At 39.9% G+C, this 19,345-nt stretch overlaps 1 protein-coding gene across 2 annotated transcripts in view; it reads left to right on the top strand.

Annotated features, from left to right (window-relative positions):
• Positions 1-19,345, top strand: part of plxna4 (plexin A4) — a 210,315-nt gene that overhangs the window by 179,021 nt on the left and 11,949 nt on the right. Inside the window, exons 23-29 of one of the 2 annotated variants that reach the window (XM_072377856.1) lie at positions 4,329-4,395; positions 5,059-5,205; positions 6,208-6,367; positions 10,197-10,300; positions 12,766-12,865; positions 15,242-15,432; positions 18,260-18,429. In XM_072377856.1, the coding sequence (XP_072233957.1) occupies positions 4,329-4,395; positions 5,059-5,205; positions 6,208-6,367; positions 10,197-10,300; positions 12,766-12,865; positions 15,242-15,432; positions 18,260-18,429 (939 nt within the window). Of the gene's footprint in view, positions 1-1,131; positions 1,289-4,328; positions 4,396-5,058; positions 5,206-6,207; positions 6,368-10,196; positions 10,301-12,765; positions 12,866-15,241; positions 15,433-18,259; positions 18,430-19,345 lie in introns of those variants that run through there. The other variant, XM_072377857.1, reaches the window with a different exon arrangement.

Below are 19,345 nucleotides of genomic sequence, written 5' to 3' on the forward strand. Positions count from 1 at the left end.
CCATGCACATCATTAGCAAAATAATTATGATTAATTAGCAGTGAATCCAATTTCAAATGGCTCAAGAGGAAAGAAAAAGGGAAAAAGAGACTGTGAGAAGCTTGCTCTCTGGCACAATCACAATCCTTTCTTGGATTTTTGTAGTCAGAGCTTGAATGGCATGCACTTGAGCACAGCACTGTTTGTGATTATGCTTCTTGCCTGCGGTGTTTGGTAAATGTGATGATTATGGTTACTTGAGTAAACTAGCATCTTCACAGCTGTTGTGTGTGTGCATGCATACTTATATACACATAGTATTAAATGTTTTTGTGTTTGGGGGTTGTCAGTCAAGTCTTGACACCCCCAGATGATTTGACAGGCGTGTGATAAATTAAGTTGTCCATCTTATTTCAATTCAAATTCTGACTCTCCCTCTGGCTAAAAACACTCTTGCTGTCTGCCAGTAAAGACAAACACATAAACACAACAGGGATATGCAGACAGGGATGAAATTAATGCTGTTCATTGTACCGTCCAGAAGACAGTGGGCATATTCTTTTCATGAAAGCCTATTTAGACTCTGCTTGGTGATGCAGAGAGATTTTTGCTGTCTGGGCAGGAGGCTTGATTAATTGCAGTCAGAGCTCACAGAGTATGGTGTAGCCACTAAACAACAGAGTAACTGCGGATTCTGGCAGTAGATACAACACAAGAGATGGCACATATGGAGAGAGGTGGTCAAGGACAATGGAGACACTTAAAGCTGTGTCATCCTGTGAGGAAAGCAGACTGCTGAGGCATGGAGGCACGTTGTGAGATCAGCTCTTTAATCACTTTGTTTACGAGTCACAAGAGCCTTGTACCGTCTGTGCTATTCCTGCAGATCTAGTTAATTAATATCATATCCTGATTTACTTTGAGTTACGAATGACCAGCAATGGTATTGCAATTACTAAAGAACACCCTTACTCTTTGATAACAAGAGAGCAAAAAAGGAAAACTTATGGAAAATGCCAGTATATGCAGGCAGCACTGGAGGAGGAACACATGTTTACAACACATCTAGACCCAGTTTGATTTCCCATTTGTCATGCACATGACTGGGATGGCCACTGATCAGACTGTCCTCATCTCATTTTTCCTCTACAGATTTGCTTGTTAGTTCTTCAACCACCCAGCATGCATTTCAGATGTGATGTTGCAAGCTGTGCCACCCTGCAATGTGGGCTGACTGGTGTGTCCTTGGTTAGCAGCTGAAAATAGTCCAAATGCATAGGCACAAAGCTTGGAAGATAAATCTAGGAAGAAGAAACCCCTAGTCTTTTTTCCATCTTTTTAATATGTTCCATTTTTTTCCTCGTCTTTTTTTTTTAAAGTTTGCTCATTTTGCATGTTTTTCTCCCTCACTGTCAGCCTCTGACTGCTTGTTCTCCACTGCTCTCTCATTCTCTCTAAAGCTTGTCGCTTTTGTAACAACATCACTATCTTTATCTCTCTCTTCCTATCCTATACTCACTCCCCTAATCTATATACCCTGCTCTTCTTCCCCCTCCCCTGTTTTCTTGATTGCTAAATCAATGCTTAAAGTGCGTGAGCAGGTTGTCTCTGGCACAGCATCTGAGCACGGCTACCCACTGCCTCCTCTTCCAAGAAATCTGTGTGTGTACTTGTGTGGTTCTTTCCTCTCCACACACGAACACACATCCTTCCATCTGTCCCATCTCAACCTGTGCTGAAGTACAACCACCAGGCAAGCTAACTAACGAGAGCCTTTCACAACCATCTGTCGCATTCCTTGCTGCATACTTCTCCTTGAACTCCTCTCTTTGCTTCATCCTCCTTCTCTCAATCGCCCCTCCACACCACCATTCCTCATCATACAGACTAAAACAGCTTCTCTGTGGCCCTAAGTTTTGTTTGGCAGCACTTTAAGCATCAAAATTACAGTTGGTTCATGTCAAATGATGAAAATTGTAAAAAAAAACAGTTTTACAACATTGCTTTGGCTCCAGCAGAGACCCTATCAGCACACAGGTGGACATGACCCCTTCTGCAACTGTAAGGATAATCGCTGCTGAAAAAAATTAGTTTTTGGTTCTGTGTGAGCAAAAAATAGATTTGTGCATGTGCATCAACAAGTCAGTGACAGCAGCAAGCCGTCACTGTGAGACAAGATGGCATATATGATGATCTATCTCCCTCAGCTGTACAGAGGCAGAGTGGCACATGGAAATAGTTGGATTTCAAGCTGAGCTCGTTTGACATGTTACTGAAACCAGACAAGATGCAGTTACTCCTGAAACATCTTGCCAGAAAGGGACCTTTAGTGTAAATTCTTTATTTTTACATTTTTGAAAATGTGTTAGAACTTTTCAGAATTTTCATTTGTAAATGTTTATAGGCTTTTGGATTTGTTTAAGTTTCACAGAAGAGAACTTTGATGGCTTTATTGCTTAGATAGACTTATCATTAAAATTCACAGTTGACATTTCATAGATATACAAATATAGTTGGTCCTAGCAGGTACAAATACTGGATGGATTTGGATTACCAATCCTCTTACAGTGCCTCAGTAAAGGGGAACTAAATACCCCCAGGGTCCCTCTGCTCTAGATCATTGCCAGCACCCACAGCCCTTCTGACTGACTGCCAAGTGGGCAAGTTTGACCATGCCAACAAGCCACGGCACATTTCATATGATTAACACAAACTTAGGTGTTTTCAATATCAGCTGCGGAAAGCTTTGGAGAAGATTGCTCCGTGACAGCGCTGATTTTTATCAATGTTCTCTACAGAGTGTGCCATGAGTGAGAATGGGCATAAGCAAAATGGTGGTACTGTGCCAAGGCTTTTAGTACTGCAGGGTTGGCACCCGCTATCAGGCGTATGCCCGCACGTCAGTGCACACACACACAAGAAACACTAGTCAGCACACATGATAAGTTCTGAATACATACGCAGTGGGATTAATTTGTGCTTTTTTCATGCTAGCCTTAAAACAGCCTTACACACACAAAAAACACTATCTATTGGAAGTGAGTAGCAAAGGAAGTTGGAGAAGAAGAAAGGCAAAGACTGACCTCAGCCAAACCATTTATACTTTGTTCTTTTCTTTTCTCTTTTCACTGCTCCCTCCTTCCTTCCTTCCTTCCTTCCCAATACACCTCATTCTTTTCCATGCTCCTTTTATCCCTTTGATAGATGGACTGTATTTGGGGAAAAAGAGAGGATTTGGAAAGTGTGTGTGTGTGTGATTACAGGATTCAGAATAGGGCAGCCAAAGGAAGGGAGGGAGGAAGACAGCAAGGACAGATGAAAGAAAAGATGAAAAGTGACCTTGTTGACCCTTGGATCTGTGGACGGAGGAAGGGCAGGAAAGGCGGCAAAATAAAAGCATGAGCACAGCGAGGGGCAGGAAGTTAATCCCCTCCAGGTGTTGTGCCAATGCTGACAGGGGGTACCAGACTAGCCCACTGGCACATCATGCTCTCCCGCATGCCTCAGTGTGGAGCCCCTTTAAGAGGCTGTCTGAATGGTGGGGGGAGGGAGGGCTGCAGGTGGCAGCCGAAACACCAGGGACAAAATCTGCACACACATAAGTTAGTATAATGGCCGCTAATCCTGAAATATTTATGTCTACGGGAGTTTCTCATTGAAAACAGAGGCAGGGGTGTGTGTTTATAATTACTCACACACCCCTGCTGCCGGCCAAGAAGGTTGCTGTCAAAGGATATCCGATCCTAGGCTCTCCCTCCATTCCCTCGCCACCACGACTGTTATTATGTATGCGTATTAGTCATTCACACGGGATCTCTCACACTGTTGGCCCAGGTCAACACATACACACACATACAGACACACCATTTTGCCACACCAGTGGAGCATGGATGCCAGGCGGAGAAGGAGAGGGAGATGTATTCATTCACTTTCTATTGTGGACAGATCGAGTGTTAGTCCAGTGAATAGGCGAGGGAGCGCTTCATAATGAGGCTAGTGTTATTACAGAGCTGCTCCAGCCCCTAACGACATCAATCCACTGGGATCAAATAAAGGCTTTTAATTGCTTAGCCTCATATTAAAATCCCCGCTGCGGTAGATGAGCTGCCCTTGGCGTGCCTGAGCATAAAACCTAGCTGAAAGATTGTCTGAAAGGCCATAATGTAGCATGTGCACAGGCTCTCTCAATTCATGTCTTTGTCGTAATGTTTGTGTAGCAAAGGCCTATTCATTAGAAGCTGCCATCTTTTTTCAACAGAATATTTGACAACGATGTTGAATATTTATGATGGAAATAGGAGCACGGGGATCAAATGTTCATTATGGGCTTTGTGTCTGTCTGTTTGCAGGACTGAGTCAGTAGCAGAGAAAATGCTGACCAACTGGTTTACATTCCTCCTCTACAAGTTTCTGAAGGTACTATAACTTTTTAGCACTCAACTTTGTTTTTTTGGGGGGGCGACCACAAGTACCTGAAACCCTACAGAAGCCTGTCCACAGTATTTTCTCTGACAGCTATTAAATAACTTTTTTTGTTTTGTTAAATATTCCAATTTGGGATAGAAGTCTGTGTTTTTGCACTGAAAAAGGTAGATTTTCAGCCAAGTGCATTTATGAGGAACAGCACATTAGAAGTATAAACCGCTGAGTTGAGAAAATATCATAACGATATAGTTTTTTTCCTCCATCATCCTTTTACTACAGTTGATAAAATAACATACAAACTATGATAAAAGGTCAGTTGCTTCTGAAAGATGAACAACAGCCTTTTATTATGGAAGACTTCGAGAGTCTCTCTTTTAAAGAATTTTTCAGTGTATATCCATAAAGCCCAAAACTCTACTTTCATAGGTACATAGTTACAACAATTTTCCTTATTTTATAGAAACAGTACTGTTTTAGACTTGTTTCAGATTTACTCAGCAACATTGGAAGCAAGGAAGCAGAAAAAATAACTGCAGTATTTTATTTAGATTTTCCTCAGACATGTAAACTTTGTTGTCAGCAAAGAGAGCAGATGTGGCCTAAAAGTTACACTGTCTCCTTTCCAAACTTTCTTCTCTCTAAAACTCCTTGCAGGAGTGTGCAGGCGAGCCTCTCTTCTCCCTCTTCTGTGCCATCAAGCAGCAGATGGAGAAAGGCCCCATTGACTCCATCACAGGAGAGGCTCGCTACTCGCTCAGTGAGGACAAGCTCATCAGACAACAGATTGACTACAAGACCCTGGTAAGGGGCTCACCTGCCCGAGGGTACCAAGGCTAAAGGGAGAAGCTTAGTATGCTTTAAGAGGATGGACATAAGGAGAGAACGGGGTGGTCATGGGTGGTCGGTTATGAGATGTTCAGAGGGACACAAAGTTGTTGTTGTCACGCTTGACATGCAGGAGGGCACAGGAGTTGTGACCTGACTGCTTGTTGAGACTGAAGCTGTCAGGGAAAAACTAGGGGCTTTTATGCATGTCAGTGTCTGCATTTACAGAAATGATAAAGTTCTCTCCTTCTGCAGCATCTTACTCAGTGCCTAAATCTTTCTTGGCTGGGGACTTTCAGATAACACTTGGTCTTACTGTCTTTCTTTACTTGTGTCAGATCAGTTTTTAATCAACAGTTTGGAAGTACGAATTTACATATTCTCAAGATCCATAGTGAACTGCTGTAAAGATTTGAAAATACCCTGGAAATTAGCTTCATTATTCTTCAGAGTTATCAATCATCTTTTTAATAAACTGTTCATGAACAAGAAAAATTCAAGATTTTCTGTATAATCTTTACATAATTTACACTATTTTTTTTCTAATGTAAACACATTTGTGCGCATCATATAGTTCAGTTATTTCCACCAACAACCAATGGCAGGACTGATGAGCAGATTGATATGGTGATAAGATTATATTTAGCTTCTTAATTGTTCATTTCTTTAGGTAGCACAGTAAGCCTGATTAAAGCTCTGAGAAAAGTGCCATTTACAACATGATTCTGATCCTTTGGCAAGCACAAAATTATTGGCACTCTAATGAGTACCAACGCACTCAACATTAAAATGCACAGACTCGTTGTCCACTTAAACATGCACTATATGGCATACCTTCCATCATTTGCAAAAGGTTAGCTCAGCGGTTATATTATTTCTTTCTCATATCTATATCTTTTAACAAAAAGTCAGTCCTTTGGATCAAGTTTGACTGCCAGCTCCTTTCCCTCCTAACTTCTGTGCATCTTTCTGCCACAGGTGGTGAACTGCATACATCCAGAGAATGAGAAAAGCCCAGAGATCCAGGTTAAGGTTTTGAACTGTGATACAATCAGCCAAGTGAAGGAGAAGATATTGGATGCCATCTACAAGAACGTCCCACATTCACATCGCCTAAAAGCCTCTGATATGGACTTGGGTACGAATCTCTGTTTTAACATGTGAAAATAATGTCAGAAAAGAGAGCTTTTTAAAAAAAATTAATTTATTAACATAATTGGCTGTTGAGGGGGTTTACCGATGTTAGTATATTTTCCTAGTTGTAACAAGATAAAATATGTCAGTTCAGGGTTGCAGTTCAGGGGTCTATTTTCCACATGTTCCTGTATTCACTGTGTACAGTGAAAGACTTCTCAATCCATGCAGAGTTCTATCCCAGAGGGACTTGAGAAAAAAAAAGGATTTTTAGAAAGGCAACCCCACTCCATCAGCCCGTTTTAAAAAGTACAAATCTTCTTAGATATGTAGAACTCTTTCTTTTCAACCTCAAGAGACTTGACTTCCTGGCTCTGTTGGCTCAGATGTGTGAGATTGGTCTCTGGCCCGCCCAAACTTTTCATCGATCTCTTTTGTCGACTGGTGTCTGAGGCAGATGATTGATCAGCTAATCAATTGAGACACTCAATTTTTCTTTTTTTCTTCCCTACATTGCACAAAAATTCCTAATAATATAATATAGTTATTATTTTAACTTGCTACTGTCAGGAAGAAGGGGTTCAAAGACAAACAATCTCAAAAAGACATCCACTGAGCAGTTTTGGTCCACCTTGTGTGGTTATACAGTTATACATGTGGACATAATATTATTATCCCTGACTGTTAGCCTGGCAATACCTACAGGCTGTCTCCTCACTGAGTATTGTGCTTTTTATGGTTTAATATTGCCACATGGATTTTTTTTCAACCCCCCTGTTGTGTGTTTTCAAATAGCATATTTATAACCAACCCCAGATCTAAGATGGGCTCAGTGCATACCATAGGGATTCTGTCTATGAGATAGCTAAGTGAAAAGATTGGTTTAGCCTTTTGACGACACTCCTGGATGAAATTGTTTTATGGCCCCCTTTGGGGGGCATGTGTTGTTCTGTTATTGTTTTATTACTAAAGGGAATTGGAAATTGAAGCAACCTAGCCACCCTCTCTGAGCGTGATTGTGGGTATTAGAAATGTGTATGGGTTTTCTCTTTTCCAGTGCTGTATTTGCAGTATGTATCCAACTTGCTTCACAGATTAGAGGAAAGTTCCCTCAATCATGAGTCCATTAATACTGTTTGACTGGGAATACACTCCTGTAGATTTATTTATTTATTTTTGGCTAATCTTTACTTTACTTTGTCTTGTGCTCTTTGATGGGGGTAACTATTTTCTGGAAATTGGCTTTCCATTTGATTGACTTTTTAAAGTAGTACCAGTGGGTCTCTTGATTTCTGACAAACACCCACACACAGATATAGACTGATTGCAGTGGCTGATAAGAGTAATGGGATTGTGACAGGCCTGGCCTGAGACAAATTGGACTGGAGTGTTGTTATCATGGGTATAGTTTTTAATTCCGCTATGGGGCAAATCAGTCTTCCTCTAGGTACTAGTGAAGATGGGGCCTAAGAACATTGAAGCAAGGTCCTTTGTTTGTCTTTGTGTCATCGTGGTATGCTGCTACTACCAAATGTGCCATGCATCTCTGTGGAGTACAGTCACCTTCAGCCTTTAGCAGAAGATTCAATTCAGTCCTACACAGCTCTTATTTCCTTGGCTGCATTTGAGTCCATAGAGCCATTTCAGACTAACACAGTCTTTTCCTCTGATCAGTCTGATTAGAAACCACCATATTTGGGAACAGGGGTGATCTCTTGCTTTAGTTTCACCCAAAGTTTATGCTTTGATCTCATAATTTATTTTATTTTCTCTGCATCTTTTCGTTTGTTTACTGAGGATGGACTGGAGACTAGTGCTCATTTGCATCTTTATGGGAAGACGTAGTATATGGACAAAAACAACAGGAGAATCTTTATTTCCTGCCGATTTTCAGATGCGAACACAATTCTGATGGATCCTCCAAAGACAGGCCTCATCATGCACCACAGTGATTGCTGCTTTGTTTTCCTGTTTGTGATCAGAATAGGAGATGACAGAAGCCAACACAAGTGGGAAGCTCAGCAAGGAGTACAGACACAATAACACAGTCATAAAACCTATGATTTATGAAAAAGAATAGAGGAATCATCTGAATGTTTGTTTCTAAGATGGCTTTCACTTAAAATAATTTTGCATGGTATATTTTGAGATATTTCTATCAAAGCTGTTGCTTTGTTTCATGCTGAGGCATCACAGACATGGAAGACCTGTTGTATATGTAATGTAATGTAAATCTTTGTTTTAATGAAAGACCTATGCTGAATTCCTGTCCATTTATTTAAACTTTATAGTTTCTTTATACACTACTTATTCTTTTAGAAAAAATAAATATATATATATGTACAAATAAATCCCAGCCAATAGTAAGAGCAGTGAAACAAAGGGCTTAAAGCTGAAAATGTAGGTTAAGAAAGTCAAGAGCAGGGACCAATGGTGCCTTCAGAGAGAAGCACATATAGGCTGGGGCTCCAGATGAAAAAAAAAAAGATTTACAAACCATAGGCATGCTACTATTATCATACCTGATGATTACACCGTTTAGAAAGGGAAAGGAGAGCTTCATTCTAAAATGAGTAGTATGTGATGAATTCATTTCGACTGTTAGTCTTAAATCTGTTCGTGTTCTTCTATGTACTCTTTTTGATCCTGATCATCCTTTTCAAAACCTATGATTGTTCTGAAGAAAGCAAAAAAAAAAATCAATAGGATGAAGATGGAATAAGGCAAAGCAACTTTATTTGTAGAGCACAATTCGTACACCAGGCAATTTTAAACTGCTTTTGAATAACTTGATAATAAAAAAGAGACACTTGAAAGTCTTCATCTTGTCTGGTAAAAGATATAAATTAAAGTTTTTATATTTCAAAGTTAATCCCTGAAAAAACTTGATTTTTGCATGTACAGCCAAAGTATAAAGTATATTATGTAACAAGGGCTACGTTCAAACTACAGGCGAATCAGAATTGTTTCTGAAACCTTTCCAACATTACATTCCTTCCAGCTTTGACTGTACTGAATACTCTCAGGAAAGGGCCAGTAAACTAATTTCATTTGGGCCTCTATCCATGGACTGTTTTTCTTCTCGTGTCTGGCTGAGTCCTCTAACAGCAGCAAGCTACCTTTTGAAGTCAATTTTTAAGCAGCCAGAGCATCCATGTTAACTTTCATTTGTAGAAATCAAAATCTGAATCTCATTTCAAACCACCTGACGTGGTTTAGACACCACTTCCAGATATCTGATTTTTTTTTATTTTTTTATTCTGTTCAAAGATACATTTACTGAAAACTAGTTTGTTATTTCTCCTTATAACGCAACATAATTTCTTTCAGGACTTGGACTTAAAAATATTGATTTCCATGTGGCACCGGTTATCTCAATGTGTTGAGCAGTTGTTCCATACACAGAGGCTTAAGCTCCTTAATGCAGCTGTCCCAGCTGCATGTCCTTCCCCTCTCTTGTTCTCTGCCCTATTTCCTGTCAAGCAACTTTCTAATAAAGTCTACTAGTGCCAAAAATATCCTCTAAAAAGATAAATATATGGACTGCCACTCCAAACATACCTTTTAGGATTTGGATCCACTTGTCTGTCTCAACTGTTGTTTTGGCTAAAAAAAATACAAGAAATTTCCAAAACTCTCCTCCTTGTCCCAAAGGAATGATACAACTCCAAATATTATGACAGGATTTGAAGATATCTTGACAGATGCATTAAGAGGGGATTAAAACCAAATCTCCCTAGCAGACAAGACAAACAACACAAATGCAAAACTGTGCGTAAAGGGACACTGCTTGAATACGGTTGATTAATTAATTTTTAACCTTTTAATTGCAGAGTGGCGGCAGGGTCGAGGACAGCGCATGATCCTGCAGGATGAGGATGTTACCACAAAGATCGAAGGGGATTGGAAGAGGCTGAACATGCTGGCCCACTATCAGGTAATAATTAATGATCAGGCAAAGAATTATTGGAAATATTGCAAAGGAACCTGTTTTTTTTGTTTTTCTTTTAATGTCTGTGCTGTGCATATTGTAAACTATTAACTAAAACTGATATTTCAATTTTAACATTTCTGAAGTTGTCAAAACACAAAAGGTTTTGATACTTTCACAAAGAAAGGAAGCTTGCAGTTGACAGATCACATATTTTAAGAAAGGTATAAAATGTAAATAAGGAATGTTTTTCTTTTGCATTTCCACAGCAAAGGCAAACGATGCTAAAAAGCATTTCTGACATGTTAAGAAAAGACTTTGATACCTAGCACAACTGCCTGATATTTGGCACTGTACTGTATTTAGCTTATTTATATAAACCTATATCTTCTTTACAACCCAATCTGAAGTATATGAAGGATTCCCTGCAGACTTTCCTCTTAGACATATTTCATAATGGACAACAGACAATGATGCAATTCTCACAAACCACCACAGCAAGTCAGCCAGAGGGAAAGGATACAGTGTGACGTTGGGCAAAGTAACACTTTAAAGGGAGTGGACTCAAAGTAAAATGTAATGTGTTGCCAAAATGTCATCGTCTTTCGGAAACTAATTAGTCTTGGCACAGACACACATTAGTGATGAAACATATATGAGGTTACGTTTATAAGTATATATGTAGATTTGTTAGCACAAATAAAACAAATGACATATCTCTTATCAGAAAAAAAGCACAAAATATCAAGATATTTTATTCATGACACAAATACGTCTGTGCAGGTGTTTTGTGCCACGTAAGGAATGACTGAAACACCGACCTGTTCCGACAATCTGGTGTTAATAATTGCAGCAACTTAGGAAGTAGTGACTGTCCCTTCCAAATGTGGGGTGAATGGTGCCTAAATTAAATGTCAGCAGCACCGAGTGTCAACAGCCTGCAAGTATAAGGAGTGGGTGGAATGGATTGGGAGCTGATTTGAATCAGAGATAAGATAATGAAGATGGAAGGTAATTCATTTTTTTTTCAGGCAGGGGGAAAAGGCCACCTCATCTTTGATGGACAAAAAACACTCCTATTCACTCAGAAATGATCAGGTGGATAAGCAAGGAGTAGCAAAGAGAGAGAGCACGACAAACTCATTTTAGTTTCATCCAAGGGTATCTGTTGTTCCGCATTATTAGTGTTCATGACTATCGTCTGAAATGTTACAGTGAAAGGGTTAAAGCTCTAAACCATTCACTAATCAAACTAGTCCACTGATTGATTTCACCCCAAAAAGGCCAGATATGACTATACTTGTTGTAGACCAGACCTTTTATGTAAGAATTGTTTGTCTTATCAGAAGCTAATGTTACCAGCTAGACACTGATGAAAGTTGATCTGCTACTTGCCAAACACACAAACTGAGCCTTCAATTACAGTGTGACTGTTTTCATTACAAACTAAGTGTTTTGTTCAGCAAAACGCCCAATATAACCACAAGCAAAAAAGAGAAAAAAAACACATTTTCCATGTCAGATCTTTCAGTCCTATTATTACAACACATTTCTCTCCTCCTCTTTTCTTTCTGGAAATGGTGGTCTGTTTTCTGTCCTTATTTTTCAAATATTATTTCCTCAAATGCCACTCCTCCTATTCACATTTCATTATGTCCCACTGCTCATTTTCTATCGATTCAGTATGTAAGAGCAGGGATCAGGGAGAATACTTAAGGGTTTTGGAGAGTTGTTTTGCTCCCCACAAAGGAATAACAAGATCTGCCCTGTGGGCCTCCTGTTTACAATGATATAAGCATATTATGCATAAGGAGCAGATTGAGAGATGGGGTGAAATAATGACACAATCTTGATGATGCCTCAGCTGACAAATGCACACATAAATGCAGACTTAAGCCTACTGGTCCCTTCCAGCCACACAACTGATAAAGATCACTTCAATTAACCCTCCAGCAAAACCTGATTATGCAAAATAGAGGTACTCTGTGTGTGTGTGACTGGAAAGACTCCATCCCAACTGCATTAATTGAATCCAGTTTGGCAGACTGGGATGGTGGTGCGCACGACTGACTCATTCATTTACTTACACATAGACTAACACCGACTCACATCTTCATATACACACCCTCAAACTCACAACCTGAGTGGAATAAAATTATTGAATCACACAATTTATTTGTTTGTGAGGGGACATTTGTACAAAGCTCTGCTCTTACACTGCCCGTCATTCATCATATGTACAGTATGTGTTGTATGTGTGGGCTGAAGAGAGCACATACAGGTAATGTGACACATTCGTTGTTTATTCACACAAAACCAGAATCAGTGGGAGGTATAGAAAATTACACCCACACAATGATAGATTTTTTTCATATTGTACTGTGCTACAGATCTGCACAAATGGTAAAAAAAAAACAAAGTAACTGCATTCTGAAGAGTGATTTCACAGTGGCTTTGTGTCTGTTTTTCAGGTACCTGATAATGCAGTGATGGCCCTGGTTCCCAAGCAAGTTACAGCCTACAATTCAGTGAACAATTCTACCGTATCTCGAACTTCTGCAAGTAAATATGGTAAACAGTCCTGTTTTTGCACATCTTTATATTTTATGGGTATCTGTGTCAGAGAGCCACTGGGCACATTTACATAAAACAGCCAAATTACAGTGTTTGTCAGACCAAAACCAAACAATCAAAATACTTTAAAACATGTTAGCCTGACCAAAATCATATGAAAATGAAGCTCTAAAAGCTTCATTTCACAACCAGATAATTCACTTTAGAGTCTAATTATTCTTGCGCGTACATGCTCAACTTTACCAAAATAGGTTTGGAAGCTCTGAACATGCTCCACACTTCTCATGCCGAGCCTTTAACTTGGAAATAAAAGATTATAAAAACACTGAAGAAGAAACCCTCTGAGGGCATTGCAGCCATTTGTGACATTCATTCATTTAAACCTTTCCGCAGTTTGTTTAGAATCTCAATCAATAAGAAAGAAGCAGAACATTTCAACATTAAACTCAACCTGTGTGACATTTGAGTCAGTAGTGTTTGCCCTTTTATTACTATGGCTTTAGTCATCCAGCTAATAGGTCATGTTCACGTGGCTCAAAATGATAATTATAAGCAGAAATAAACTTAAGGAATCATCTGTGTCAGTCAGACAGAGATAAATGTCAAATGTATGCATCTAAAATCCAATCCAAAGAGAAATAGTGAACACAAATCAAGCAGCAATGGAAGCTTGCATTTGGACCCTGCATGTCAACAGCATCAGACCTGAAAATACAAGGTACAAATTAAAGTAGTTGAAAGGATTTTTATAAATATAAAGAGACCAAACAGATTCTTCTCTCAGTTGTTCTGGCCTCGTGAAACTCACATAAGTCTCCTCTCATCCTTTCCATGTGCCAGTGTTTTTTTCCTTCCTGTTCTGCTCTGTGTCTCCTTGAACCTGCAAAACCATCAAGTTAGATCCTGATCAAAGGGCTAGCCTCACTGGTCACAAACACTTCAGACACTTCAAATGAGGTGCCACATTATTAGCATTGCCTCATCTCCATATGGTCTCGCCTCATCTCTAAGGCTCCAAATTAGAACAGATAGGACAAGGTGAGTGGTGCAACATAGGAGGGAGGGAGGAGGCCAATAATATGTCCCTCCAGTATATTTTTATGAGACTGACTTCAGCTATAAATGTAATGCACTTCACGACGAGCGTGGTACTTGAGTGACTTTGAACGCACCCCCGGTAACAATGGCCAGATAACGGCCAGATAACATAGATTGACAAAGCTGATTCTGATACATCTGGGAGGGGTGGGGGTGAAGCTGAGAGAAAGTTGTGTAAAAAGTTCGGTTTCAAACAAACCCTGTGTAACACGTTGAGCCGGAAAATGAAAGCCTTTGTGTTTGATGTAGAATGTAATGTTTCATCAGAAAAAAAAGTGTGTGGAGCTGGTTCAAAATAGAATCCAAGCGAAAATCTTTCCTGTGTCTCCTGAGCTCTGTATCACCCTCAGCTGCATGACTTCCTGAATAACTAACACAAAATGAACACACTGTTTTGCATTTACAAGGGCTAACCAAACGTACCATAACAACCGCTATCACACTTTGTCCTGTGTCCCAACAAAGAAGTGATACCAAATTTACCAAGGACAATTTAGGTGGCTAGTTGTTCTCATAACAAAGCAACAGTTAAATAATGCTCACTGAAGTGCTCTATAGGAGAGACCAACATTTTCATTTGATCATACTGTGATCACATTTGAGCAGTCGATACACACCCACACTCCCTCTGTATCTCATGTCTCCAGCTGTCTTTTTTTTTTTTCCTGTCTCCTCTTCCCGACCTCTCTCCTCAGTACACTCTTCCCACTTTTCTCTCTGGACAGATTGATTTCTGTCACCATGAAAATCACTTTTTTTTTCCCACTCCTCTCCTCAAACCGCACCCACTGATCAATTTTTTCACACTGTGTAAACATTCATTGAGCCGTGTGTTTGGAAATGTCATCGCCACTCCGGCCACTGGGTGGGCCATACATATTTCATCTCGTCTGACACCTGTTCGATTTTGTGTCAGCTGGCAATATCTTGTCGTGTCAGTTGGAGAAGAAGCCATGAAAAATTATCCATGCAGACTTTCTGAAAGTTTCATATCCAATCTTCCAGATCTGTTAATTGGAAGCCTTGAGTCAAGAGAAAAAATTTGTTCTTGACATGCAGGTTAAGGTGGCCTCATCGGTTGTATCTTTTTGTGCCTTTTTGCATTGTGTGTGATTGTCAAAATGCAAGGAAAATCCCTTTTTTGTACAGTGCATAGCATCTACAAAAGTCCACAAATATGAATACAAATAAAAAAAAAAAGAGGGTGAAGTAATTCTAAAAGAAAGCAACAATTACATCAGAACTATATAAACTAAAGCATGTTGTTCTTCACAGAGAATATGATAAAGTACACTGGAAGCCCTGACAGCCTGCGCTCTCGCACTCCGATGATCACTCCTGACCTGGAGAGCGGTGTGAAGGTCTGGCACTTGGTTAAGAACCATGAACATGGAGACCAAAAGGAAGGTGACCGAGGCAGCAAGATGGTCTCTGAGATCTACCTGACACGACTTCTGGCTACCAAGGTGAGCAATCTTATTTTTTAATCATATTCTTGTACCTATTCATCGCCAAGCCAGTTCCTTATGCTAAATATAGATTTGTAACAGTGTGCCAAGCATAAGATTTTGCAGAAAAATGTTTGAAAAGCAGATTTAGCTCCTGTATGTCTTGAAGCAGTTCAGCAGGTGAAAGGGTCACTGTGACCTTCATCCTGTGTTATAATGAGTCAGAAAATGCCCTGTTTATTTAAATATTCATGATTACTTTGGATGAGTCATCTCGGTGGAAAAGATTATTCAAATGTATTCCTTTATCCCCTTAGGTGAGAAAGGGAAAATAGATATTTCTGTTTGTTTTCTTTTTTCATTACTGTTTCATTGATGCAGCAGCATATCAAAAAGCCTAAAGAAGAAAAGACCCATGAAGCTAGTGAAGGTTATGAAAGAAAAAAAAAAGATATGGCAAAAATGAAACTGGCGATAAAATGAGACTCTTTGAATGTGCCCTGCAACAATGGTCTAATACATGGGGAAAAATGCATGTTAACTTGGTTTGGTGGGAAATGGGACTTTGATCCAACAGCTGAATGTAAATTCACAATCCTCTCCTAAAGTACCTTGTCTCCCGTTTTTTTTTTTTGTTTGTTTTGTTTTTGTTTGTTTTTTTGTATTAAGACTGACATTAATAGATACAAACTGAGACTGAGACACTGAAAATGTTCAGGCTGTAACTGTTCTCGGACGTTTTTTTTTTAACCAGAAATGTTAATTGTTTAATAGCTTTCATAACTTTTTTTTTCCCAAGGACTATAATTGTTGGGGCTTTTAACCTCAGTGCATTAAGTTCTAAAGAAGTCCAGAATCCTATATATAGTAGAAATACTATAGTAGAAATGTGCTTGTGTGTGTTGTGATACATAAACATGCAAGCAGCATTTAAACGCTGTAGCTGACCAAGGTGGTGCCAATTTCCCTCATTTTGAATATTGATAGGTGGGTTACATTATCATTGTTTTATCAAACCTGCACTGAAGTAACTATAGCTCTAGGTAAATGCAGTGGAGTCAATTATACAATATTTACCATGGATATATAGCATAATCAAAGAAGAAGTAACATCAAATTCAAATGCTAAGTTGAAGTACAATACTTGTGTAAAGTAACTTTAAACCACTTCCTGCGTGAATACAATTAACAGGGTATGAGAGAGGTGTAACAGTGACTGTTACACAGGACATAATATGTGGCATATGACAGAAACTAAAACAAACTGATGATTGCAAAATAGAACGAAGGGAGGGAGAATGGAACAGCTGTCACCATGACACATAGTCCTCCACACACCTTCACACATGCACTCATATCGCCTCGCAGGCTCCATGAGTCACTCTGTCCCGCTCCACAGTACAGGAAGGTGGCGTTTGACTGCTGACAGATCATCGTCTTCCCAGATGGATTGTTTCTGTGAAATAACCAGTTTATCTTGGCTGGCCATCTCTCTTGGTGAGAAATGATTAGGCAGACAGGCAGTGTAATTGACTGCATTTGGCTTTCACCTTGCCAATAAGTACCTGTGGCAGTGTTGCTTATGGTTCTCATATTTAGTTCCATGAATGACGCTTTGAGTTTGGGTACAGGGTGTGTTTTGGATGTGTGACATGGTGCAGAGGGGGTTTGCATTTTCTCCCTTGACTGTTACACTTACACTATAGACTGTTTGTGTGTCTCTACTACCCTCCCAACGATCAGATTGCTGTCTTTGTATTTCATAGTGATGCAGACAGCATCAAAACATCCAGATGACACATTGTGTTTAGAGTGCCGTCTAATGATGGGGTGGATGGTTGTGGGGGGGTTGTGTTGGCAGTTTTTCGCTCCACCAGGGAACAAGAGAACCCTGTGATGATGACAGTGTTGATAGTGGTGCACCCCTTGAGATAGAGGATGACGTAAAATGTCATAGGCTCAGCACTTGTAAGCACACACGGGTCTGCATGCACAGACAACGCATTAGGTATTCCCTTGCCAGCTAATGCACACCGTCAATCGGAAGCACAATGCCTTGATAAAGATATATGATCCCATATTCACAGAAAAATGATAAGCTAGGCAACATTAGAATTATAGCTGGGATTGTCAGACTAACAGGATTCCCTCCTCCCTCTCTCTTCTATTTCTCTTGACTCTGTGATTCGGTCACCTGCTCCACCCAAATTGGATTTTTATTTGCCAGTGCCTGTACACACCTCATCTGCCACACTCAATGGCCTCTTTTTCTGATAGGAAACCTCTGTCGTTTCATTTCCACCCCTCGCTCTCGCTTTCTCCCGTGCATCCCATCAACTCGTTCTTTACAAGAGGATTAGATTCTTTCACTCTGTGTCTCTCTTCTCTCTTCTCCTCCTCCTCCTTAAAGTCACCAACATTAAATCAAATTAGGGTCAATGGTGCAGTGTGGGAGCTAATCCGGCAGCACAAAGAGGCTTAGGAGATGCGCCTCCTGTTCCCAGATATTATTAAAAGTCAGCTGTGAAATAACAATTTCCTCCATCAAAGCTGCAAGCAGATTTAGGGGCCAGGTCTGTTAGATAGGCATTAGACACATAAACATTGGAGCGAGGGGACAAAATGAAATAGACAGCACAACTCATAAAATCACACCAAAAAAATATTCCATTTTCATGGCAATCTTTCTGTCGCAGTCATGTGTCACAAAATGTATCAGACAATGGAAATCTCTTTCACTCGCTCTGTGTCGTGATCAATATCGATATTGTATCAATTTAACATGCTGAAACTGTGGATGAGCCAAAGACTTCAGCTTTTTACCCATCTTCTCTTTGCTCAACAGGGTACATTACAGAAGTTTGTGGACGACCTGTTTGAGACCATCTTCAGCACGGCCCATCGAGGCAGCGCTCTGCCACTAGCCATCAAATACATGTTTGACTTCCTGGACGAGCAGGCCGACAAACACAACATCCACGATCCACACGTGCGACACACATGGAAGAGCAACTGGTGGGTTTAAATGCAGTAGAAATGAGCACACTCATATATGACGGTCATGAATACTGCAAACAGTCACTCTGACATTTATGATTACTGTATTTTTCAGACTATAAGGCACACTTAAAATCCTTTAATTTTCTCAAAATTCGACAGTGCGCCTTAAAATGAGGTGCGCCTAATGTATGAATTAATTCTGGTTGTGCTTTCTGACCTAGAACCGATTTTTATGTGGTACACGGCACTCAAAAATCTGTCAAAATGTTTTAGCACGGCCTTGGTAAGCTACGAAGCTGCACTGCTTGATGGATTGAGCATTATATGCATTCATTCATTTATTTTCTATACCCGCTGCCCTAACAATGGCTCCTGTTAAGAGACATGCTTACGAACGCTATGCAAACTCAACGCTATCAGTCAAGCAGTACAACAAGTGAGTTGAATAAAGTTATCTGAGTTTTGTTTAATTTAATGCGCCTTAGAACCCGGTGCGCTTTATAGTCCGAAAAATACGGTACTTATTTGTACCCCAGTGTGGCTGCTTTCATCAATTCCAACACAACCATTACATATTGGCACATTTAACATGGCATTGCCCTGTCTTGCCAAGTTTCACCACACGCCTCCTCCCTTCCTAATATCCATTAACCACAGGGGTGTGTAATCTTCATTAAAGCCAACCACAAGGGGCTAATCCAATTGGCTGCCAAGACTCTCCATTTATTATCATGAGTAACTGGGCCAAAAAAGAAGCCTGTCACTGTGGAAATCACCATAGTGACAAATGTGCACTCCCAGGTGCACAAGTACACTTCTAAATTAATATCCCCAATTTAGATCGTATTGACCTGTGTGAGCACACCTTATCAAGCTAGTTGAGGTTAAATAACCAACAGTGAACTAGAATGAGGAGAAAAGACAAATAAAA

The sequence above is a fragment of the Leuresthes tenuis genome, unplaced genomic scaffold (assembly GCF_036924035.1).
Source record: "Leuresthes tenuis unplaced genomic scaffold, fLeuTen1.0.hap1 SCAF_23, whole genome shotgun sequence".
In the NCBI taxonomy this organism is placed as follows: Eukaryota; Metazoa; Chordata; class Actinopteri; order Atheriniformes; family Atherinopsidae; genus Leuresthes; species Leuresthes tenuis.